Source organism: Schistocerca piceifrons, chromosome 3 (genome assembly GCF_021461385.2).
Source record: "Schistocerca piceifrons isolate TAMUIC-IGC-003096 chromosome 3, iqSchPice1.1, whole genome shotgun sequence".
In the NCBI taxonomy this organism is placed as follows: domain Eukaryota; kingdom Metazoa; phylum Arthropoda; class Insecta; order Orthoptera; family Acrididae; genus Schistocerca; species Schistocerca piceifrons.
Window position 1 is genome coordinate 680,777,490 of NC_060140.1, and position 27,205 is coordinate 680,804,694.

Sequence of the window (27,205 nt, forward strand, 5' to 3'; positions counted from 1 at the left end):
TCGTTTGTACACAGCAGATATAGTAACCCAGAATATCCAGGATGTCCATCTATTACTACTACGATGACTGGGGAAGGAGGTGTCTTTCTGCTGGGTACCTGGGCGCATTGGAATTGCGGGGATGAAAGGGCAGATTGAGCAGCCAAGGAGGCGTGTCGTGATCCTCTGGTATTTTGGTGTGCTATCCCCCTACATGCTATCACCTTACTGTTGAGGTACAAAGTCATGTGTCAATGGGAATATGAATGGCTATCAGTGACCGATAACAAACTCCTTGTCATCAAGCCTGCAACTCGGTCCTGGAGTACTTCCTTCTAGCCACATCGGTGGGACGAGGTCCTTCTTACTTGTCTTCGCATAGGCCACAGCCCTATGACATATAGATTCTTACTCTAGCAAGAGGACCCTACAATGTGTGGTGCTTGTGGTGTGCAGATAACGGTGTGCCACATTTTATTGGATTGCATTTTATTTGCCGACCAGCGGACTGCGGTGGATTTGTCAGTAGATCTGCCATCTATTTTATGTAATGATCAAACAAGTGTGGTTGGGGTTTTAAAGTTTTTTGAATTGTCCAACATTTTTAACAAAATTTAGTGATATGTTCTTAATGTGTCAAAGGGTGGCTGGCCCACCCTAGTTTTTTGTAAGTGGTCAGCCAGTAACATTACCCCTTTGCTTTTCTTTTAGTTCTTCTGTGTTCTGTTTTCTCTGTGTTTTGTTATCGTGATTGTTTCGAGTGCATGTGTGTACAACACGTTTAGTTTGTCTCCACATTTGTTTGTTTTTATAAGTGTAAGGATGCTGATCACAAATCAGATCCAAACACACGCAAAAATCTGCAACATTTGTTCTCACGTTTAGCACTCCAGAATTACCTGAACACATCCTTGCAGGCTGTATCCGTTTTAAGGTTCGGGTGTTTGTTCCAAAGCCAATGCGATGCTTCAAATGTCAGAGGTTTGGCCTACCTCCGTGGGATGTAATGGGAGGGCTATGTGTGGAACTTGTGGAGGCTCAGCTCACATGGCAGGCAATTCTTGTAAACTTCCTCTGAACTGTATAAACTGGTTCCAGTTGTTGTTGTTGTTGTTGTGGTCTTCAGTCCTGAGACTGGTTTGATGCAGCTCTCCATGCTAATCTATCCTGTGCAAGCTCCTTCATCTCCCAGTACCTACTGCAACCTACATCCTTCTGAATCTGCTTAGTGTATTCATCTCTTGGTCTCCCTCTACGATTTTTACCCTCCACGCTGCCCTCCAATGCTAAATTTGTGATCCCTTGATGCCTCAGGACATGTCCTACCAACTGATCCCTTCTTCTAGTCAAGTTGTGCCACAAACTTCTGTTCTCCCCAATCCTATTCAATACCTCCTCATTAGTTACGTGATAGTTATCTGGTTCCAGTATGGAACTGAAAGTGTAAAGTTTACAACGAGGGAAGGAAAATTCATGAGTTGAAAGTCACGAGACGCATAACCTATGGTGAAGTTAGAAAAGCTTTCAAAGCTATGCAACCTCCAGTTTTTGCTACTTCTTTTGCATCGGCCCTGAAGGAACCAATTGCCAAGTGTGATGCCTCTTCCCAGACTCAGATCACAGATTCAAGAATGAACACATGTACTTGTTGGTGTACCTGTGGGAAAGACTCTACACTTGAACCAGAAATAATTCAGAAGCTGTTTGTGATGAGCATATAATCCAAACAATATACCACTGCCCCACCACCAGAAGCCTATTAAGCCATCCCCAAAACCCAAGCAACCAACTCCTCCCATAAGTAAGGAAAAAGTCCCTCAGAAAGTAGTTCAAAGTCAAAGATAGTGGCAGTTACACCTTCGGATTGGTGAGCTCTCTCTCTCTCTCTCTCTCTCTCTCTCTCTCTCTCTCTCTCTCTCTCTCTCTCAGGTGGGGATTTTACTTTTGAGGATATGGATTTCCAATTGGAGGAACTAGAGAGCTGGGCACCAGGTAATGTTCCCCTGACTTCGTGGGTAAATCACTGCCTCTGAAGGAGAAAGACAAGACTAACCATTGCCAATCAACGGAAGTGGAATTTAAATGGGTACCAATCACATTTGGCAGAACTACACCTCCTGGTCCAGGAGACACTGTTCTGCGTCTGCATGCAAGAAACTCATTTGAAAGTCACCGACACACCTGCATTAAGGGGTTCCCACCTCTACAGGAAGGATGATATTACTGTAGTCAGTGCTAAAACAGGAGTGTCTGGTTTCATTGATAACAGATGCCATTCTTCTCATGTTCCTCTTAACATGGCCATACAGGCAGTTGCTGTGAAAATCCTAGTACCATTTAACATCACAATGTGTTCTTTATATCTTCCGCCTCGTGATGCTTTGGATGCAGATGCACTGACAGAATTTTCCAGGCACTCCCACTCCCATTCCTCCTTGTGGGGGACATCACTGCACACAATGTGCTGTGGGGCTCAGCTATCACTTGCTCCAGAGGTCGAATTATTGAGCGACTCATCCACTCTGAGAATATCTGTGTTTTGAACTCTAGTCAGATGGAACATTTTCCCACAGCTGTAGGGTTTTTTGAGCCATTGATCTTTGTTTCTGCTCCCCAGCTATTACAGATTCTGGTCAGTAGGAAGTGGCTACAGATTTACATTCTAGTGACCACTTACCAGTGTGGATCCATGTGCTGACTTGGGCAGTGGTCGACAGGAAGCCATGGAGATGGGTAATTCAAATGACAAATTGGTTGCTATACTGTCTACAGGATATTTTTGAATAATAGTATTGTGCACAGGTGATGGTGACCCATATCACTTGTGACGCCATTAATAAATATAGACCTTAATCAGAAGCATATAGCTAAGGTAGAATATTCCAAATTTTTAGGTGTTTCCATTGATGAGAGATTAAATTGGAAGAAACACATTGATGATCTGCTGAAACGTTTGAGTTCAGCTACTTATGCAATAAGGGTCATTGCAAATTTTGGTCATAAACATCTTAGTAAATTAGCTTACTACGCCTATTTTCACTCATTGCTTTCATATGGCATCATATTTTGGGGGAATTCATCACTGAGGAATAAAGTATTTATTGCACAAAAGCGTGTAATCAGAATAATAGCTGGAGTCCACCCAAGATCATCCTGCAGACATTTATTTAAGGATCTAGGGATATTCACAGTAGCTTCTCAGTATATATACTCTCTTATGAAATTTGTTATTAACAACCAAACCCAATTCAAAAGTAATAGCAGTGTGCATAACTACAATACTTGGAGAAAGGATGATCTTCACTATTCAAGATTAAATCTAACTTTGGCACAGAAAGGGGTGAATTATACTGGCACTAAAGTCTTTGGTCACTTACCAAATAGTATCAAAAGTCTGACAGATAACCAACAAGTATTTAAGAAGAAATTAAAAGAATTTCTGAATGACAACTCCTTCTACTCCATAGAGGAATTTTTAGATATAAATTAAGAAAAAAAAGAAAAAAAAATATTTAGAAATAAAAAAAAATAAAGAAAAACAAAAAACCAAAAAAATAAAGTTGTTATATTAACTTAAGTATGTTGTTAAATTAACCTAATTATGTCATGTATTAGAAAATTTGACTCGTTCCACATCATTATGAAATATCATATTCATGATCCATGGAACTAGTATTAATCTAATCTAATCTAATCTAATCTGAAATCCAACAGGCTGCCGCAGAGTCCACCCCCGGTCTAGCATTCATCTCAGATGACGCCCTGTACCTTGCCACAATGACGACTGTCGCTTGGCAATCAGGCCAGACAAACAGCTCTGCTTAACTTAAAACACCTTTGAACTACAGAAAACCTTCATTCCTTCAGTTCTGCGAGATCACATGTGAGATGAGTGATAAAAGAAGAGATGAAGGATTTCTGGAAGGAATTCATATCTTCCATTAATCGGTCCACTTCCACTTTGCAAGTTTTGGAGTCAATAAGGTGGATGTCAGGCAAGGGCATTACATGTCCTCTTATGCTCTTGTTGAGAAATGAGGTCTCAGTGGACGTGCCTCCCCCCACCGTCCCACTCCCTCCCATTGGAAGACGGTAACGTGGTAGACCCCAGAGATCACTGTGACCATTGAAGATTGTACATGGGCTTTCTAGTACCACACGCGTGCCCACAACCTCATAAAATGATGAAAGCAAGGATCCTAGGAATGGAAAATTTGTACCATTGGATCACGTACCTCTCCATCACAGGTATGGGTAAAGATCGGACTACTCTACGGCTTTCAGTCTCCTGCAGGTGTACCAAATGTTTCCTTAGATGGTGCCATTTATACTGATCCAGACACTATCATCAAAAATTTTGCTGAGCATTACACTTGTGCATCTACATCTAAGAGCTGGCACATAAAACAGCATTTGGAGCAAATGTGCATATCTTTTACTACCTGCCACCTGGAGCCATATAATGCTATGTTCAGTGAATGGGAACTCTACAGTGCCACAGTGCCCTAGCTCACTGCCCTGATACAGCACCAGGGCCAGACTGCATCCACAACCAAATGCTGAAACAATTCTCAGTGAATTGCCAGTGTCACATCCTTGCCCTCCTTAATTGGAACTAAAACGAGGATGAGTTCCCATCCCAGTGACAAGAAAGCACAATAGTTTTGGTACCGAAACCAGCTGAGAGTCCCCTCGAGATGGACAGTTATCACCCATTCAGCCTTACTGACATTCTCTGTAAGTTCCTCGAATGCACATTGAGCAAGTGGCTGTGTTGGTTGAGAACCACGAGTCATCTCCAGAGCCATGGATAATTATGGGGAGGCAATAGTTAGAATTGCAGCTTCCTCCACCTGTCCACTCCTACCGTGCTCTCAATACTCATGGCTTAACAAATTAGGTGTGCCTACACTGGCGTGGTCATAGTTGCACCCAACAAACACTTCTGCATTCTTTCAAGACTCAAGCTGCTTTGCTTCCTCTCTGCTTGCAGCATGACAGAGATTCTCCATATGCAAAAATAAACACTGGCCCAGCTAGTGCCATCTCATTGTTTCTATCGATACACTTAAATAAATTTCTCTTGGCTATTACCCAGCAATTTACAATATTTACATTATAATTACAATAAATTATATACATTCAGAAATAAATGGAATATTACATCCATTACATATTAAATATAGTATCTATAACAAAGACTACAGATTCAGAATTAGAAGTACTGTAAAAGTTATCAATGGATATTAAACACCGAAAAAAATTTTGTATGGTGCAGAAGGTATTTTATTTGCATTTTCGGTGTTAGTGTTAAATACCATTCTAGTGAAGTGATGTGTATTCCTATTTCCCCTTGCTGATGAATGTGAATCAAAACTATACAAAAAGGTACTGTAGTGAGAGCACAGATATTTTATGGGACTGTCATTTTATTTGCATGAGACATGCCAAGGGAAGAGACTTTGCAAAAGGAAATACTGTATGGGGGCATGAATATATAAGTGCCAAGGATAGTCAGCCTGCTTTGAAGAGGCACAGAAACCCTAAGAAGATATGTGATTTTGATAATGCAAATGATGTTCTGCAAAATAACCAATGAAATCTTACATTCAGATAGATTGATTCATTCTATCTAGAGACTTCGAGTTGCACATTGATATTGTGAGAAGTTTGATGTAATACATTTTATGACGTAATTAGTTATTGTTAATATACAGTTCATTGATGTGAAATGAGACAGTATGTTATTCAAGAGTAATTAGAAACGTAGTGTTGAGTTTTTTCAAACAGCAATTGTGAGGCAATTGGTGAAGAAGTCGTAGCCTTCCTAGAGGGCAAGGTCAAAAAGAATAAAAAGTAACAAAGAATATATATTAATTAACCTACATTGAGTGAAGGCGAACAGTGCAATACACTTCATTTAAATATGCTTCACCCAAATTATAAGTTACAAATTTGAACATTGTTATCTACTGTCTAATGCCCTATTATTTGAAAAAAATAAAAATGATCTAACTGCTGCAAAGACAGTGGTGGGTGGACAACTGTAAATAATATTAGTTTGTATAGGTAAGAAGACTCATTGTCATATGTTCTAGAGAGCTGTCAGTCTGGAGAAACACGCACAGAAGAAACATTTCAGTCTGGGTAAAGGCTATTATCACAAAAATGATATTAAGTGTAAAATCACTGCTAGAATAATAATAATTATTATTGACAGTTCCTCAAACATGAAAACAGCTTCCATGCTTTTGAACCTTCCACACGTCTCGTGTTTTGCACATTCTTTAAATCTCATTGTGCGACTTGCAATATAAAAAAAGGCATTACAGAAACTGTTGATAAGGTCAAAAGGCACTTACACTTTTGAAAAAGACTCAATTTTCATTAAGCAAACTTGCTGAAATACAAGAAAATTGAAAGAAAAGTGCAACAGATCACCATCTCAGGTGGAAATTATTTGGGATTTATGATACCATCAATCAGCTCCGAGGAAGCCATGGCCCCAGAGGCTGTGGAAATTGTCAAACTTGACAAATATTGATCTGAGGTGTGTTCTCATAGAAGTAATGACTCCTTAAATTGCGGGAATTCAGATAACTGCTATACCGAACACTTTGCCAGGTGGTTATGAAAATATGTATCCCAGGTATGTCAGTGCCCTGGGAGTATATCTTTTCAAACGGACAGAGATGCACCAAGTACAGAAGCCAACTCACTTCGAATAAAATTGGTCAAATTTTGTTCATAAATTGTAACCTGCATTAGTTCCTTATTCTTAGACACACATATTGTCAGTTTGATTGTGAATGACAATTGTAGATAATTTCGGGAAGAAGAAAATTAATTTCAGTTGTTTTTATATTGTATTTTGTTTTCAATAAAATTATGAAAAAGTAACAAGAATTTTTATAATTCCCTGATTTAGTTGTGAATTTTTAAATTTTTCCTGAAGATGAAATGTTGGCCATTTTGTAAATATTAAAGCTACAAGGGATGTATCAGAAAATTATTGATCCTCTTTCTATGTTCTTTCAAAACGGATTAAAGTAAAGTAAAAATACGTGTAAAGTGACCTTGAATAAGAAAGGCAAGACACATTCCTTTTATTTATTTTAGTAAGCGAATGTTGAGTTGTGAGTCATGAAAAGAAGGTTTTTCTTTTCAGTGAGTGAATGGTTCTGATACAATATATCCAAAAAGAATAGTTTTTCTATCTCTAGTTTGGACACAGTCCATTGATACACCCTGTACTTAACCTTACTACTGCAATTATCAACTGTTATGACTCTGAACGTTTAGTATTTAAGCCACTTTTTAGTGTTACAATCAATTACTTATTCTCCATAATCAAGGAGTGATGAAGACATCTTCTGTAATGTGGTCCTAATATTTGTGAAATTTCTGTTAATTGTAACAGCATCTGCTTCCTGGGTAGCCCTGATCTTTTACTTTTATTATTATTATTATTATTATTATTATTATTATTATTTATTACCAGTTCATCATCATTCACCAACCATGGCTGGACAGACAGCATCAAGTTTACAGTAATATTTTGACAGTAAAATTAATTAAACAAAAATTTAAGAACTAAGTTAAAAGAGTTATGAACATACTAGATGGCACTTAGTATCTGAGACAAATATCTTTTGTTGTTTTATCTAGTTAAATTCTGTTACGTCTAAGTAAATGATGACAATATAATAGATGATAATATAATGATAATGTCTGCTTGTGTCTGTATGTGTGGATGGATATGCGCGTGTGTGCGAGTGTATACCTGTCCTTTTTTCGCCATAAGGTTAGTCTTTCCGCTCCCGGGATTGGAATGACTCCTTACCCGCTCCCTTAAAACCCACTTCCTTTCGTCTTCCCCTCTCCTTCTCTCTTTCCTGATGAGGCAACAGTTTGTTGCGAAAGCTTGAATTTTGTGTGTATGTTTGTGTTTGTTTGTGTGTCTATCGACCTGCCAGCGCTTTCGTTCGGTAAGTCACCTCATCTTTGTTTTTATATATAAATAAATGATGAGATCATTACTTCATTATTGAGTGAATGTTTCAAAGAAAATTCCCCAAAAAGCTTATTTTAGAGTTCTGTGTAGCAGTAAATATCTTCGTATGCTAGGCTAGTGAACATTCTGATTTTTCCCCCTTGTTTTCTTGTCATCACTGTCATCTATTGCTCCCGCAGATGTTGATTGAAAGACCAAATTATAGTCATTCTCTTTCGTAACTGAGATTTTGTCTTTTAGTTCCAGAGAATTAATTGCTCTCACAAGGCCACTTGCACCAGCATATCTCCGAATGGGAGGAACTGCAGCAGATCAACTTATTTTTGTACCAAATGAGGAAACGAATCAAGAAGATTTATTGTTATTGAAGCCTTTGGTGGATGCTAAAGCAGAACATGTGGATTATTGTGATTATGGCTACCATTGTAACCGTAATGTCTCTGATACATTCAATATGACAGGTAATGAAAGCTGTATGATAGGATGTGCTAGTTTTGGTGTAATTATTATTAATAATCTAGATAGAAATTATGAGTTCACAATAATATATAAACGTTTTTTGCAAGCTAGCCATTGTATTGAAATAAACTTTGCAGTCTCTTTTATGCCTTTTCTTTGTAGGCTCTACTGTGAATAGACCTCTGCAATAACAAAATGGAGCTTCTGTCTACCTAATTGCTCTTTCAACACTACATCCATCTAAATGATACTTACCATTACAAGTCCATTGCTGTCATGATGTTGCTTATATTTAAGTAGTACAGAATGAGTGAGTCCCTAGGATAGTGAATGCAACCTCACGCATTTTCTGCTGCTTAAAGGAGGAAACAAAAACTTCCCATCTAAAAAGCTTTAGTGTTTAGTATTTATTCGGTTTGTCTTCATCTGTGTTAATTATTTTTAAGCTATGTACCAAAGTTCACAAGAACTCAAAATTAGACCACTGTCTTTTGTGGACAATTTTCTCACCGAGTTAGCTAATCAGACACATCAAAACTTAACTGCCAGTACCCATCTCCTGCTTTATTCGTTCTGCCAAAGATATCCTGTATATCTTGCTGGACTAGCATTCCTGAGAGAGAGGATTTGGTGCAGAAGGCCTTAGCCACAACTTTGGACTTATATCCAGCCAGAATGGCTCTTTTACTCTACAGTAGTGTATACACTGTTATTTAACTTCCTAAAGGGTTGGATATCTCAGTTGCTAAGAGCATTCACTGTGAAAGGCAAGATTTCAGATTCTGTCTTATTTTTTCAGTAGCAATTTCACCTTAGTTTTAACAACAAGTAATCAAAAGTGTACTTTGTATTCTATAACAGAGGTGCCCACCACGGCTTCCTGGGAGCTGATCATAAAATGCTTCATCTCAAGTAGCTGTGGCTGCAGACTAAGTCCATTGTGTACTTGCAAGCTAGTAGTTCTGTTTGTTTAAGGCTGAATCTTAGAGCAGGCTGTCTTCATTTTTCTTCATTCTAACCATTGCCATCATGTGCTGTTAACATAGGGCATGTCTACATTTACAACTAGCCTCTGCAAACCACCATGAGGTGCATGTCAAAGGGTATGTTCCATTGTACCAGCTATTAGGGTTTCTTCCCATTCCATTCACATATGGTGCATGGGAAGAATGATTGAATGCCACTGTGCATGCAGTAGCTATTCTAACCATATTCTGAGAATCCACATGAGAGTGACACATAGGGGATTGTAGTATATTCCTAGAGTTATAATTTAAAGCCAGTTCTTGAAACCTTGTTAGTAGACTTTCTCAAGATAGTTTATGTTTGTCTTCAAGAGTCTTCCAGTTCAGTTCCAGAGTATCTTTGTGACACTCTCCCATGGATCAAACTAACGTATGGCCATTCGTGTTGCTTTCTCTGTATACATACATTATCCCCTGTTAGTCCCACACACTTGAATCAAGTTCTAGAACCAGTCGCATGAGTGATTTCTAATCAATCTGCTTTGTAAACTGATTGCATTTCCCCAGTATTTTACCAGTAAACCAAAATTTACCACCTGCTTTACTCATGACAGAGCCTATGTGACCATTCCATTTCACATTCCTACGAAGTGCTACACTCATGTATTTCTACGAGTTGCCATTTCCAGCAGTGACTCATTGATATTATAGTCATAGGGTAGTACTCTCGCGCGCGTCAGCAGTCTTCTGACTGGTTTGATGCGGCCCACCACAAATTCCTCTCCTGTGCCAAGCTCCTCATCTCAGAGTAGCACTTGCAACAGGCATCCTTAATTATTTGCTGGATGTATTCCAATCTCTGTTTTCCTCGGCAGTTTTTAAGCTTCCTCTGATACCATGGAAGTCATTCCCTGATGTCTTAACAGAAGTCCTATCATTGTAGTCCCTTCTCCTTGTCAGAGTTTTCTATGTATTTCATTTCTCTCCGATTCTGCACCGAACCTCCTCACTGCTTACCTTATGAGCCTACCTATTTTCAACATTCATTTGTAGCACCACATCTCAAATGCTTTAATTCTCTTCTTTTCCAGTTTTCCCACAGTCTGTGTTTCTCTATCATATAATGCTGTGCTCCAAATGTACATTTTCACAATTTTCTTTCTCAAATTAAGGTCTATGTTTGATACTAGTAGGCTTTTCTTCTCCAAGGGTGCCCTTTTTGCCAGTGCTAGTCTGCTTTTGATGTCCTCCTGGCTCCATCTGTCATTGGTTATTTTGTTGCCTGTTGTTGTTGTTGTTGTTGTTGTTGTTGTCTCCAGTCCAGAGACTGGTTTGATGCAGCTCTCCATGCTACTATATCCTGTGCAAGCTTTTTCATCTCCCAGTACCTACTGCAACCTACATCCTTCTGAATCTGCTTAGTGTATTCATCTCTTGGTCTCCCTCTACGATTTTTACCCTCCACACTGCCCTCCAATACTAAATTGGTGATCCCTTGATGCCTCAGAACATGTCCTACCAACCGATCCCTTCTTCTGGTCAAGTTGTGCCACAAACTTCTCTTCTCCCCAATCCTATTCAATACTTCCTCATTAGTTATGTGATCTACCCATCTAATCTTCAGCATTCTTGTGTAGCACCACATTTCAAAAGCTTCTACTCTCTTCTTGTCCAAACTATTTATCGTCCACATTTCACTTCCATACATGGCCACACTCCATACAAATACTTTCAGAAACGACTTCCTGACCCTTAAATCTATACTCGATGTTAACAAATTTCTCTTCTTCAAAAACGCTTTCCTTGCCATTGACAGTCTACATTTTATATCCTCTCTACTTCGACCATCATCAGTAATTTTGCTCCCCAAATAGCAAAACTCATTGACTACTTTAAGTGTCTCATTTCCTAATCTAATACCCTCAGCATCACCCGATTTAATTCGACTACATTCCATTATCCTCGTTTTGCTTTTGTTGATGTTCATCTTATATCCTCCTTTAAAGACACTGTCCATTCCATTCAGCCGCTCTTCCATGTCCTTTGCTGTCTCTGACAGAATTACAATGTCGTCGGCGAACCTCAAAGTTTTTATTTCTTCTCCATGGATTTTAATTCCTACTCCAAATTTTTCTTTTGTTTCCTTTACTGCTTGCTCAGTATACAGTTTGAATAACATTGGGGATAGTCTACAACCCTGTCTCACTCCCTTCCAAACCACTGCTTCCCTTTCATGCCCCATGACTCTTATAACTGCCATCTGGTTTCTGTACAAATTGTAAATAGCCTTTCGCTCCCTGTAATTTACCCCTGCCACCTTCAGAATTTGAAAGAGAGTATTCCAGTCAACATTGTCAAAAACTTTATCGAAGTCTACAAATGCTGGAAATGTAGGTTTGCCTTTCCTTAATCTATTTTCTAAGATAAGTCGTAAGGTCAGTATTGCCTCACATGTTCCATCATTTCTATGGAATCCAAACTGATCTTCCCCAAGATCAGCTTCTACCAGTTTTTCCATTTGTCTGTAAAGAATTCGTGTTAGTATTTTGCAGCTATGGCTTATTAAACTGATAGTTCGGTAATTTTCACATTTGTCAACACCTGCTTTCTTTGGGATTGGAATTATTATATTCTTCTTGAAGTCTGAGGGTATTTCACCTGTCTCATATATCTTGCTCACCAGATGGTAGAGTTTTGCCAGGGCTGGCTCTCCCAGGGCTATCAGTACTAATGGAATGTTGTCTGTGGTGTCACCGACAGACACCACACTTGCTAGGTGGTAGCCTTTAAATCGGCCGTGGTCCGTTAGTATACGTCGGACCGGCATGTCACCACTGTCAGTGATTGCAGACTGAGCGCCGCCACACGGCAGGCCTAGTCTAGAGAGACTCCCTAGCACTTACCCCAGTTGTACAGCTGACTTTACTAGCGATGATTCACTGGCTACATATGCTCTCATTTGCAGAGACGACAGTTTAACATGGCCTTCAGCTATGTCATTCGCTACGACCTAGCAAGGCGCCATATTCAGTAATTAGATTTAATTCTGAACAGATAATATTGTGAATCATGTACTGTCAAGAGCGACGTTCATCATTAATGGATTAAAGTTAAGTATCAAACTAATTACGTCTGCTTTCTGAATTTTAGTTCCTTGTCATGTTCCAGACCTAACGTCGGTATTGTTCTTCCCTCTTCACGCCAGCCTGCATGAGCTAAAACGCGTGCATTTCGGCCTCCATTCATAAGACGGTGTTGGCTCTTTTGCCAACACAACATTGTCTACTCCTGGGGTCTTGTTTGGACTTAGGTCTTTCAGTGCTCTGTCAAACTCTTCACGCAGTATCATATCTCCCATTTCATCTTCATCCTCTTCCATTTCCATAATATTGTCCTCAAGTACATCACCCTTGTCCAGACCCTCTATATACTCCTTCCACCTTTCTAGTTTCTCTTCTTTGCTTAGAACTGGGTTTCCATCTGAGCTCTTGATATTCATTCAAGTGGTTCTCTTTTCTCCAAAAGTCTCTTTAATTTTCCTGTAGGCACTATCTATCTTACCCCTAGTGAGATAAGCCACTACATTTGTCCTCTAGCCATGCCTGCTTAGCCATTTTGCACTTCCTGTTGATCTCATTTTTGAGACGTTTGTATTCCTTTTTGCCTGCTTCATTTACTGCATTTTTATATTTTCTCCTTTCATCAATTAAATTCAATACATCTTCTGCTACCCAAGGACTTCTACTAGCCCTTGTCTTTTTACCTACTTGATCCTCTGCTACCTTCACTATTTCATCCCTCAAAGCTACCCATTCTTCTTCTACTGTATTTCTTTCCCCCATTCCTCTCAATCATTCCCTAATGCTCTCCCTGAAACTCTCTACAACCTCTGGTTCTGTCAGTTTATCCAGATCCCATCTCCTTAAATTCCCACCTTTTTGCAGTTTCTTCAGTTTTAATCGACATTTCATAACCAATAGATTGTGGTCAGAGTCCACATCTGCCCCTGGAAATGTCTTATAATTTAAAACCTGGTTACTAAATCTCCGTCTTACCATTATATAATCTATCTGAAACCTGTCAGTATCTCCAGGCTTCTTCCATGTATACAACCTTCTTTTATGATTCTTGAAGCAAGTGTTAGCTATGATTAAGTTATGCTCTGTGCAAAATTCTATCAGGCGGCTTCCTCTTTCATTTCTTACCACCAGTCCATATTCACCTACTATATTTTCTTCTCTCCCTTCTCCTAGTGCCGATTTCCAGTCACCCATGACTATTAAATTTTCATCTCCCTTCACTATCTAAATAATTTCTTTTATTTCATCATACATTTCTTCAATTTCTTCATCATCTGCAGAGCTAGTTGGCATATAAACTTGTGTTACTGTGGTAGGCATGGGCTTTGTGTCTATCTTGGCCACAATAATGTGTTCAGTATGCTGTTTGTAGTAGCTTACCTGCACTCCTTTTTTTTTTATTCATTATTATTCCTACTCCTGCATTACCCCAATTTGATTTTGTATTTATAACCCTGTGTTCACCTGACCAGAAGTCTTGTTCCTCCTGCCACCAAACTTCACTAATTCCCACTATATCTAACTTTAATCTATCCATTTCCCTTTTTAAATTTTCTAACCTACCTGCCCGATTAAGGGATCTGACATTCCACACCCTGATCCGTAGAATGCCAGTTTTCTTTCTTCTGATAACGATGTCCTCTTGAGTAGTCCCCACTGGGAGATCCGAATGGGGGACTATTTTACCTCCAGAATATTTTACCCAAGAGAACACCATCATCATTTAACCAAAGTCTCTTAAGTTCTGATCCTAGTACTGGGTCCCCTATCTCTTTTAAATTGATTCCTGTTTCTTCATCTATCACTTCTGACAAATCTTCTCCCTCATAGAGGCCTTCAGTGTACGCTTTCCACCAATTCACTCTCTCCTCTGTATTTAACAGTGGAATTCCTGTTGCACTCCTAATGTTACCACCCTTGCTTTTAATCTGACTGAAGGTTATTTTGACTTTACTATATGCTCAGTCAGTTCTTCCTACAATCATTTCTTTTTTGATTTCTTCACAATTTTCATGCAGCATTTTGTCTTAGCTTCTGTGCACTTTATAATTGTTTCACCCCTCAGTGACTGGTATTTCTGAATTTCCCTAAACATTTTTGTATTTCCATCTTTCATTGATCAGCAGAAGTATTTCTTTTGTTAACTGTGGTTTCTTCACAGTTACCTTCTTTGTACCTATGTTTTTTTTCCCCCAACTCTGTGATTGTTCTTTTTAGAGATGTCCATTCCTCGTCAACTGTACTGCCTTCTGAGCTATTCCTTATTGCTCTACCTAAAGCCTTAGAGAACTTTCATTCCTTAGTACTTTCATATCCACTTCTTTGCATATTGATTCTTCCTGACTCTCTCTTAAACTTCAGCCTATTCTTCATCACTACTACGTTGTGATCTGAATCTATATCTGCTCCTGGGTACCCCTTACAATCCAGTATCCGATTTCTCAATCTGTGTCTGACCATTATGTAATCTAACTAAAATCTTCCCATATCACCTGCCTTTTTCCAAGTGTACCTCCTCCCTTTGTGATTCTTGAACAGAGTATTCACTGTTACTAGATGAAATTTATTGCAGAACTCAATTAGTTTTTCTCCTCTCTCATTCCTTTTCCCAAGCCCGTATTCTCCTCTAGCCTTTTTTTCCACTCCTTCCTCTACAACTGCGTTACAGCCCCCCTTGAGTATTAAATTTTCATCTTCCTTCACATACTGTATTACCCTTTCAATATCCTGATGTACTTTCTCTACCTCTTCATCTTCTGCTTGCAGCATCAGCACACACACCCGAACTATCGATGTCAGTGCCGGTTTGCTGTCAGATCTGATAGGAACAACCCTATCACTGAACTGTTCATAGTAAAACACTCTCTGCCCTACGTTTCTATTCATAACAAGTCCTATTCCCATTATACTGCTTTCTGCTGCTGTTGATATTACCCTATACTCATCTGACCAGAAATCCTTATCTTTTTTCCATTTCACTTCAGTGACCCCCACTACATCTAGATTGAGCCTTTGCATTTCCCTTTTCAGATTTTCTGATTTCTCTACCATGTTCAAGCTTCTGACATTCCGCACCCTGACTCATAGAATGTTATCCTTTCGTTGATTATTGAATCTTTTGCACATGGTCACCTCCTCTTTGGCAGTCCCCTTACAGAGATCCGAATGGAGGACTATTCTGGAATCTTTTGCCATTGCAGAGACCATCATGACACTTTTTCATTTACAGGCCACATGTCCTGTGGACACATGTTGTGTGTCTTTAATGCAGTGGTTTCCATTGCCTTATGCTTCCTCATGCCATTGATCATTGCTGTATCTTCTTCCTTTTTGGGGCAGTTTCCCACTGCAAGGATGAGAGAGTTCCCTGAACTTCTGTCCACTCCTCCACCCTCTTTGACAAGGCTGTCGGTAGAATGAGAGTGACTTCTTATGCCAGAAGTCTTCGGCCGCCATTGCTGATTATTAATCAAAATTTAAGCAGTGGTGGGTTACGAACCCAGGACCAATGACATTTTGATTACTAATCAAAGATGCTACCCCTTTTTAGAAGGAATGGTCTCGAGGTCAAAGTGGGCAGGGGTCATTGTACAAGGCTTGGCCAAGATGTCTCCATCACCAAACAGGAACATATGGAAGGGGCAAATGGCCATAGGAGAATATTCATTTATTTATTGACAAAAAATACATCCATCTTTTCCATGACTTGTTTGTGAAAGAAAGAAAAATAAACAAAAAGCTATATGTAATGTGCACGTGCAGTGTCGATACTTCATGGACGCTGATGCTGCCCCGTTTTCAAGGCATGCCTTCTTGTAATGTCATGTCGGTACTGTCATCTGTTCTTGTCCTTGTGTGAATGTATCAAATTTATCTCCTGAGATGAGTAATCCAGCTGTGTGGTGGATTGTGGAAGATGCTCCACAAGAAGTTCAAAAAGTATTACCTGTACTTAGGGTTCTTCACAATACCTCAGTGATGATCCTTTAAACAGTTCCAAAAATGCACAAGATCTATAACACCACCTCCAAGTAAATAATGAATCGCATGACTTCTGACCACGTGGCAGCATAGTGTTTTTTCCTCGGGTAAAGAACAGCGTCCGGGTAGAGGAGAGTGTGGGAATCGGCATAAGAGGGTGACATTCATAAAAAGAGCGCCAAAATTTGATGCACAGAATACCAGATCTCTTCTGCCGGCCCTCAATGGAGCTGGTGTTCATTTGTATCCTGGACGTTGCAGTTCACATATACAGGTGAATCTGCACGATGGATCCTATGAAGTCTGTCTTGAGTAATTTGTTTTCTGTTCATCGTCAAGTACCAGGTTCAACGTACAGCTGAACTGAGCATTACCACGTTGACAGAGTGCCATACTACATTCCAATGCATGGTAGGACATGTCAGTTCGGCGACATCAGGTGACCGGCGGCGAGTTATTGTGTGGTAGATGTCACTGGCTATCGGTAGCTGAGAGATGGGGAGAATGTCCTGTAAGTAGCTATACTCCAGATAAAACCTCCCAAAGCAGGAAAAGAGCACTGGTATGTCAGTAAGCGCCACTGGAGGGTCAAGGGAATATGGTGCTGAGCCTCCATCAGTAGGTCCCTGAGGCTGGTCGGGCATCGTCACCAAAGCTTGAGGTGCATACTAACATATAGACAAACTGCTCGATTGTGAACATTGACAAGGCCAAGTCCGCCCTGTTCTTTAGGAAGAGTGAGGGAGTTGTATCAGACCTTAAATATCATTACAGCACTGACAGAGGAACCAAATGCCACTATGATGGTCCGAGCTATGTGTTTAGGCATCAGTTTTGTTTGCGCTCCATGCGGAATTTGTGATCACCTGATAGTCATCAACAAATTTGGTCCATTGTTGGAGGTCCAATGCACAAAGATGACGATTCACAAGTCCAGCACGGATGTATTCCAAGAGGCTTCGATAATTAATGGTCGTCGTGTGTGAGATGTCATCTGTGGAGTCAATATGAAGACAGCAGATTTTATCACACAGTCTGAGTGGGGTGACACTTGCAGGTGTCATCCCAGTGCCAGTATTCAAAGCCATTGATTTTTGTACATTTTTAAGGCTCCTCCAAGCTTCACCATAAGTGGTTAACCAATCCAAGGCTCTGCGAACATCATGTTCATCACAAAGAGTTAACATTAGATCATCTGTATACAGAGTGCACCTAAAAACGAAGTCACCAAGAGACAAACCCATGAGGCAGTGTCGCAGCCCACACAACAAAAGTTCTAATGCTAAAGCGTACAGTATTGTTGATAATGGGCATCCCTGTCTAACAGTGTGACGAATTTGCAAGGTGTTCGACAATCTACCATTGACAAGCACTTTCAATGTTTTGCCACATAGGAGACAGAGAGCTACCTCTACAAAAGTGCCCGGGTAATGAATATTCTGAAGAACAGCAGTTAAGTACATATGACTGACATGATCAAATGCTTGACTGTAGTCTATCGCAGCCAGAGCTCCTGGTATGTGATGCCCCTTAGCAAAGGCAATCAGGTCCCTGTTGTGGCACAGGGTGGAGCGGATATGATGTGTCCCACCCATTGATGTCTGATCCACTGATAGGACACAAGATGTCTTATGTCAAATTTGAGCTGCCAGTAGATGTGTGAAGATTTTCGTATCACAGTTTAACAAAATTAATGGTCATTAGTCTGTAATACGTGAACCTCTGCAGGGTTTATGGATTGGGCTGACGATACCTTTCACAAATGCAGCCAGAAGTTGCACCTCTGACAAATTCAGCCAGAAGTTGTGCTTCTGGTGTCACGGGCTCTTGCCATATAGTAGTCCAATAGGGCACCAATAGTCTCTGGAACGTCCTATAAAACTCCAGAGGTAACCCGACCGATCCTGGTGACTTATTGGGTGCTCCTTTTCCTATGGAATCCAACACTTCTGCTTCAGTTACCAGTTCTAGCAGTTCCTGTTGGATCCCGGAGTAACCGTTGCATGCATCAAACCAGCGACAGCAGTAATGATCTCTGGATCAGATCTCTTCTCTGCTTACAGGTGAGAATAATGGGTAAAGGAGTCTCTTTGCATGACGTGATGAATGCCACCATCTGTCGCCACCTCGTGGATCAATGTCCTGCATCTTCACTTTCTTTCCATGGCTATATGGTACACAGAGGACCATTCGTGGGCGATTCCAACTGTTTGTCATGTACAAAAGATGGTTCCTTCCAACTGTTGATGTGTCAACTTCAAAATCTTCACTTTTGCTCAGTTGACAGTCATCTGGTGGCCCGGTGATGGGGCATAACAGAACACTCCCTGAGGCTGGTGTAGTAGAACTCTGTAGTGCTGCACCTCCATGCTGCAGCTTCCCTACTAAAAGTCTTCAAAGTACGTTGAAGGCTCAGCTTTGCACAGTCCAGCCTCCACTGTAAAGCAGATGTATATGCTCCTTGTAATCATAGGCACAGTCTCCTAATGCCACTTGACATTCCAGTAAAGCCAGGTAAACGGTGTTAAATTTCCACAGGCTGCGGCTGTGCCAAACTTGTTGGCATCGAAGCTTGATGGTATAAATTTTAAGCAGTGTGGTCCATAAATGCAGCTGGCCACAGTTCGGTGCTGTGATCGCATCGCTGAGAGAGTTGGAGATATATATCCTATCAATTCTGCTAGACGAATGTTCCGTAAAGTGCATGAAACCCTGTCCATCAGCATAAATGATGTTCCAAGTGTCTACCAAACCGCGTTCGTGAATGTCTGCGCCGAGTGCTGGGCATGTTGAATGCTGAGGAATTTGGTCCTTTGGAGGCTGTGTACAACTAAAATCACCTCCAATCACCATATCATCTAGCCTGACTTGGCATAATTGTGTTAATTCCTCAGCAAAGAACAATGAATGTCCAAGCCTCTTGCTTGTACCGGACAGTGCATAAACATTGATGAGGTGTATCCCCTGTACCGTAAGTGCCATACCCCTGACGTTCGGTAGGTAATGTATTTCAGTGGCTATTAACCCTTCTTTGAGAAGTATTGCGATAACACTGCCCATATCCGATGCGTGTGATATGCATGTCATGTATCCGGTGATCTTCTGGAAGCCAAGAACGTATACCTCCTGCAATAAGGCCATGTCGATATTGGCCGCATAAAGTGTGATGCGTAACAATGACAGTTTCTCGTGTGACCACACGGTATTGATGTTAATTGTTGTGAATCGATATGACTGTCGTTCATCCTCGAAGGCAGTGGCAGTGATTGGTGTATGCAGTGGCGATGCCACCCTGACGTTTCTATTATCATGCTATCTGCAGGAGATGGGGAGGATTGTGTAACTCCACCTCTTCTGTATATAGTGTGCAAACGCACCATGAACACAAGTGCTTTACAGTCTTATCAGCAACGTATAGTATGTGGTTTGGTAGTACGAGACCTCAATTTAACTTTTATAACATCTGATGTACTGTAAGCTTTTCATATGCACACATTCTCACACATACTTTTAGACTTATAATTATTTGTATTACAGCGCCGCCCTTTTGCTTTGGTACCTAACTCTTAACCATTGTGTTCCTAATTTATTTCAGGACATGTCCTTGCAACGTTCACTGGAAGGAAACTTGATACTGACTTAAAACTAGGTGTATAGTTGGTTGATGCCTACTAATGCATCACCTTTTCAATACACACATACACATTTTCCATTAGTACAGAGCCGTATTTGTCGATCATCTTGTGTTACAAGAGCACAAGTGTTTATAGTGCAGCTGTCGTTTTGATTTACCTTTTGCACGTGAAATTAAAAGTGTTCACAGATGGAGAGAAACAGAAAGTTTTGTGGAGGTACATCTCCATTTTATATTTACATCCTGTTATTACACCAGGGCATCTCCCAAAAACACATTCATATCTATCAGATTCTGAAGCTTCTCTTTTTGATCTTGGGTCCAACACGCAGATTGGCTTGCCTTGTTGTGTATGAAGTTAGGATTTATGTCCTCTTCTTGTAGCTGTACAATCTCTTATACTTTTAAAAACATGACCGTTGAATAAAATAATTGCATGTGGATATTTGAGGTGTGCCCTTGTCTATTTTCATTGGTGTTTGTTTTAACCAAATCTACTGAGATTGTTGGGTTGTTTATTGTAATGGCATTTCTCTTTTCCTGTATCAATTTGTGCCTGATATTTTCGAAAAGTGTCCATACCAATAAGGCAATTTGAAAAAAAAAAGAAAGAAAGAAAACAAACAATTTTAACAGGGATTAATGCATGCAGTTTGGCTCCCTTAGACTTGCTTTTTACTGCTGTCTGTATTTTGTGGTTCTGAACTGGAAGTGTTGATATGCAGCCTCACTTTCGCAATTTATCGAATAGTCCCTGAGATATCGCATTAGTCGTGGCACTGGTATCTAGTACCATAGGTACATTTTTGAGCGTTAACTATTGCTTGCACTGTTTCCTCACCTTCCCTTTCGTGGTTAGTGGTATATTTCTGGCACAATTCGTCTTTGATATCTCCACTTTGATCATATCTAATAAAACAGTTTTTAATTAGCTTTATGCCCCCACCCCCTTTATTGGTCATCAAATGGGATTGAGACTTGCTTAAGTTTTCCTGGCTAACTGGGATATTGATCACTTCATTTGAGAAGATGTCAACTAAGTGTATGTTGTGGATTTGGTTCTTCCAATTGCTGTCTTGTGCAGCTCTTGATTCAAAATCTCGATGGCCATACCCACTATTTGAAACATAACTGTAGTTGTGTAGACTATAATCATCTGTTGGTGGACTGTTTGCTTGTCTGTCTGTGTTTTGTCTTTGCCAGTTTCTGCACTGGTTATTGCCACCAGTTTGCAGTGTATTGTGCACCTGCTGGCTGTACCCTCTCTGATCAGTATAGACTGATCAGTTAAAATGTTGTCCTTGATTGTTCTTGTAACCTCATTTATATTTTTGGCCTTTCCCATTGCCAAAGTGGGAGAGTGTCAGAAGAACTGCTTTTTTACAGTAAAATAATTTATGAATGTCAAAATAACAAATTGAATATTTTATTATGTACTGTAAGTTTATTGTCGATTTAGTTTATTCTATAAGTACAACTATTGTTTTATGTATTATGAGTTAATTAGAATATTCATAAATCAGATGAACCTCCGCTGCCCCCACTCCCACCCCCACCCCTCACTCTTTCATTTAATTTCGTATTGCATGGACTTTGGAGATATATTTCCATCATTTACTTATCTTTTCAGGAATTTTTATGCCTTTGTCTTTCATCCTTTTCATGATATTATTCACTAACCTACTGTTTCTATCCACTTATTTGATTAAGTCTGCAGTTTTTGCCCCTTTTTTTCATATACACTAGCCCATGAGTGCCAACTGTCTGCACAACTTTCAAAAAGGATAGTCCTGTGTTTCAGATATCAGTAATCTGTAAGCTATAAAATATGCTGATATGCTTAATGTATTTCACAGAGAAGTTTCCTATCTTAATGCATCTGGTATTAGATCTGCTGGCATTAATGGAAGCCGCAAGTATTATGCTGTCCACTAATGTAACAGAAGTGCCTTATTTACAACATTGCAACTATCTCTAATTCAAAAGCTGTTTATGCGTGAGTCTGTGGCAAGTAAGGAGGAGAGTGCACAATTTGCATAATGTATCCTCTTTCTCATTTCTACATAATGAGTAGAAATAGAAAAATTCCGTAAATGATAGCATATATTTATGTATGTTTATGAACTTTCTTTCTGTTACAGTGGAAGACTGGTTGACAATGAATCGTTTTGTTAAAGAAACTGATCTGCGGCTGTTGTTTGACTTGAATGTGTTGTTGAGGCATAACAACACGTGGGATAGTACAAATGCAAAGAAGTTGTTGACTGTATCAACAGGTTTTGCTTGCAATGTTTCATGGCAACTTGGAAATGGTATCTCTTCTTATATCATTTAACTTATTACTGCACATTGTAGTGTATATTGAGTACAGCAATAGCTAACTGCCAATGTAGGAATAAAAAAGTGAACAGCTGTGTACATTACAGTATTAGCAACTCTTGAAACAAGTAAAACTGATTGACTGTAACAAAGGCTGAGTGAAAGTATTCAGTTGTCATTTGTGTTTCATTACTACATCACTACTTCTTATGCCCCAGAATGGCACTAGTAAGGCATAAACCTTTGAACACCAATTCCTTTTCTTATGTCTGTGATCTCAGAAGTAATTTTATTTGGTCGAATAAAAATAAGGCAAATGGAAAAAGCAAGTAAATTGTTATTTCAAAAGTAATTGCTGCAACTGTTAATACATTTATCTCACTGTGATACAAGACAGTCAGTACGTTCATGGAAAAAATGTTTGCAGTTGCCTACAGAACCTTGATTTTTACCTAGGCACGCACCTTTTCATCTGAAGCAAATCAATAGCCATTAAGGCACCAACTGTCTTGTCTCACAGTGGGATAAATGTATTAACAGTTATTGTGGTTACTTTTGAATTAATAAAAAATTTAGTTACTTTTTTCCATCTGTCTCGTTTTCATTTGACTGCTCCTTATACTGTCAGGGTCCCACCATTCTGGTTCAAACTGATCTAGAATCACATCTTAAAACTCAAAAGTCTCCAAGTGACACTCATCTGAATCCACAGATCATTTTATTCCACTGAAACCAAACATTCTCCTCTTCTATCTTCACATTCCACCCAAATCATATACTCCCATCTTCTACCTTCTTCCAATAATTCTCAAACTCAGGCCACCCATGTTATCCCATAGCTCCAAAGTGCACACTGAATGTGTTGCTGCTCTAGTGGATCAATATCTGCAACCTACTGCACTAAAAATCCTCTCTTATACTAAAGGCATTTGCTGAATTGCTTGAAATTGACACCTGTACCCCTCCCACCACACAACTTGCTAGTCACCATTAGTGCTATCTCCTTCCACACTGAACTTTTGTATGTACTTAGCTTGTCATTTGCTGAAGACAGTATCAACCAGTGCCTTCCTGGTAACAGACTAATAACATCCTTTCTGCTTTCTTTTATGAGCTTTGTACTTACTGGAAAGTATTTCATAACATAAAAGCAGATTAATAACATGGCAATGGGATCCAGGGTAGCTCCTCACTATGTCAACCCTTTGCATGTTCTGCTTGAAGGAGGTTTTCTTGGAATCCTCATATCGCTTTGAATGGTTTCAATACATTATTGATATTTTTTATCACATGGACCTATGGTGAGATGAGCTTTTGAAATTCTTTGAATATCTCATGTCATTTTCACAGGATTCATTTCTAAAGTTCATGCCATTTTTCTTGATATTGACATCAACCTCAATGTAAACCACACACATATCACTACACATCTAGCCAACCAACAAACAGCAATACTTAACTCATTTTCTTCTGGTTGGGCTCTACACCCTCAATAAATTTAAAAAAGAACATTATTCCACCAGGCTGTTTTTCAAATTATTTTATTTGCACTACTAGTTTTGAGCACAACCCATTCTTGAGTGCATCTATAGCAACAGATGTGGATGCTTGGTCCACACACAGTCATACATGTTGTCACTTCCAGGAAGAAGTTTGTTTTATACCTGTGCATTACAAGATGATGCAAATTGACAAAGATGCTATGCATGAATACACATGGCACGCATATTTTGGCAGGAGGAGGATGATGTACCCACATCTAGTGCTACAGATACGCTTGAGAATGGGCTGTGCCTGAAACTAGTAGTGCAAATAAAGTAATTTAAAATACAGTGTGGTGGAATAATGTCCTCCTTCAAAGAAGTACTTACTCTTTAATGTTCTCCTTTTTCACATGAAACATTCACTCCTCCTCTGGAGGTGTAAACAGATCTCTCATGCTGAGTTCTTGCAGGAATACTGTGCCAGTCTGCCCTCTGCACTCACCTCCTGTGATTAGCTCACCAGCTTATAGATTTCCTATATTTGATGTACATATGACCCACATGCAGCTGTGTATTGACATCTGTAAGGGGCAGTCAATAATAATGCAACACACTTTTTTTTCTCAGCCAATTTCAAATGAAAAAACAAGTGGAATTTGCTATGTGACTTTGTGGAACATTCCCACGTCAGCCCCTATAGTTTCATAAGTTCCGACAGGTGACAACACTAAAACCAGAGCATCACAGATATTCATAGGCACTTGCAGAATGTCTACAGAGACCTGGCAGTGAACACAAGCACAGTGAGGCATTGGGAAAGGCATCTGTCGTTGTCATAACAAGGTCATGCAAACCTGTCCTATCTCCCATGTGCCGAATGGCTGCACACAGCTGTGGCTCCTGGAATGTTGGAACGTAAGGACACCCTTATTCGAGGTGATTGACAGATCAAAATCAAATTTTTCAGTACACAACTGGACAGCTCTGTTGGGCCTGACTCACTCGTTCACCAGTTGGAGTACTCAAAGGTGTGTGCCCTCTGGGTTACTTGCCCCCTAACAGAATACCATAAAAAGCAATGAAGGACCATCCATGCAGAATTGCTTGTGCATTATGAGGCTGATAGTGACAATCTTTTATCAAATATCATCACAGGTGATGAAACATGGGTTCATCACCTCAAACCAGTAGAGTGGTATCATGCAAGCATACAAGCCCTCCCAGTAAGGTGGCATAAGGCTGATGCATTGAGCAGAAATTATGTTAAAAAATAGAATTTTGCAGTGAAAAGAGTGGGGAGTAAGATGGTGAGTTGGAACCTGAATAAAACCAACCTGCTTTCAAAAAGATAATGTTTTGCATTACTTATTGAACACACCTCATATAATAAAGAATCATCTGTGACACACCGCTAAATAGGGTGTCCATCAGATCTCACTTTATTTCAGAAAATCATAACTTGGAAACTAATAGAGAGAGAGCATCATGGTTTGTTGTATGGCATTTAGCAACTCTTCCTTTTTCCTGACACACAAGAATTTCAGTGTGTGCCTTGCTCATTACTTGTTGAACATCAAGGTGATATTATATTTCTGCCTGTGTGCAGGTCAGCATTGCATCATCACAAGTTCAGACTGCTTCATGCGTGAAGGGAGGCAATATCATTGACTGGTGTTGTGTACACACTATCCATGATGTACTCCCATAGAAAGAAGTCTAATGGCATAACATAGGGGCAGGGCTCATCCCGTGTGATGGAACCATCACAACCCATTCACTTTATAGACAGTTGATGTTATTTCCTGCAATTTGCATGGTGCACGGCTAATTGACTTCTGGCGGCTGCATTAAAAAGTGGCATGCAGTTGACCAACAAGTGCTTGGGGCACAGAGGGGGACACACTTCGAAGGAGGTCTTTGACACTTCTGGTTGCTTTAAAGTTTTGAACCACCTCATTATGCTTGTTTTTTTGCTAGTGGTGGCCTCCCATACTGGCTTCAATAATTCTGCAGTACTGTTGTCATATATTTGGATTCTGCAGATGAGATGACAGACTGCCCCTGCTCTTGGTCTGTCACCATGTTGATGCAGTTAGAGTCAAATCTGTGATAAAGGATACAGGGAAAAACTATGAGAGCTTCTAAACATTTTGCAACAAACCACGATTCTTGTAATTTCCAAGTTATAGTTTATTGAAATGACATCAGATTCTTAAGGACACCGTGTACAATATGACATAATTTAATAAAAGAAAAAAATCAAAATGAAAGTATTGAATTGTGAAATGCCTGATTGGAAGTAATAATGAAAATGCTAATACTGAGCTATACTCAGATGCGCAATATGCAGTTATTTGTTGATACCCATAATAAGTAATTGGTCCAACACATTTTATTGAAATGGTTGAAGAGAATTGTCATTCAGTGATTTTTATTTAAAAAAGTGAACTGTGCCTCAGATAAATGGTGACTTTTACCCAGCACTCAGGCGCATCTGTTTTCAGATATATGAATTTGCTTGTGTTTTATGGGCACTGGGTATTTGGTATGTTTTGGGAGTCTATTTAAGAGCTCTTCTGAAAAAGTAATGATAGAAGACTGCCTCATTAAGATTAATGAGATTGCCGAAATGATATTCATCTCATGTGACTGGTACACAACATCCTGAATGAAGTCGAGCACATGAAGAAGACTGCACTGTGGATGGTGCATTTATGAACTCCAGATGAAGAAAATTACAATAAATTTCACAGAGAAAAGTTAAGCATAATATGAAAGATGTCTGGTGCTGCCAAGCAAATGCATACAAAACTGTAGCAAAGCAGTAGGTTGACAAAGATGACAGTGTGTGAAATAAGGAAAAACTATTGTGTTGGTGGTAAAAGTGTCACCAACTGTATTTTGGGACCACAAGGTACAATCGTGATTCTCTAATTCGGAAAAGGGTAAACATTAACAATTGTTAGTTGGTTACATTTTCCATTGACCTATGTCACAGTAACTGTTACGATGCGGAAAGTGTCAAGTGCATAAGAAATACACACTTGAATCAAGGCTTTTTCTTAAAGCCTAAAATTTTTATTACCTGCCCCATTCCCTTAAATGGCACAAAATGCATATATAAAACCTATAGATTCAAGAACCCATCTATGGTACAGATAACAACTAGTTTTGGACTGTGTGTTGGTGTGATAAAAGATGATGGCAAGGGTGTAGGTATCTGGTCTTGTAATTTTACAACCTAAGTCCTGTCTCCCTTTATGTTCGGTGTCTCATAGTCTGTCTCTTCA

The 27,205-nt window shown here is 39.6% G+C and overlaps 1 protein-coding gene across 2 annotated transcripts in view; it reads left to right on the forward strand.

Annotated features, from left to right (window-relative positions):
* The window catches only part of LOC124790026 (heparanase-like), a 312,355-nt gene that overhangs the window by 90,463 nt on the left and 194,687 nt on the right, over positions 1-27,205 (forward strand). For both annotated transcript variants that reach the window (XM_047257580.1, XM_047257581.1), the window contains exons 2-3: positions 8,234-8,454; positions 22,254-22,424. In XM_047257580.1, coding sequence (XP_047113536.1) covers positions 8,234-8,454; positions 22,254-22,424 — 392 coding nt within the window. The remainder of the gene's footprint in view (positions 1-8,233; positions 8,455-22,253; positions 22,425-27,205) is intronic.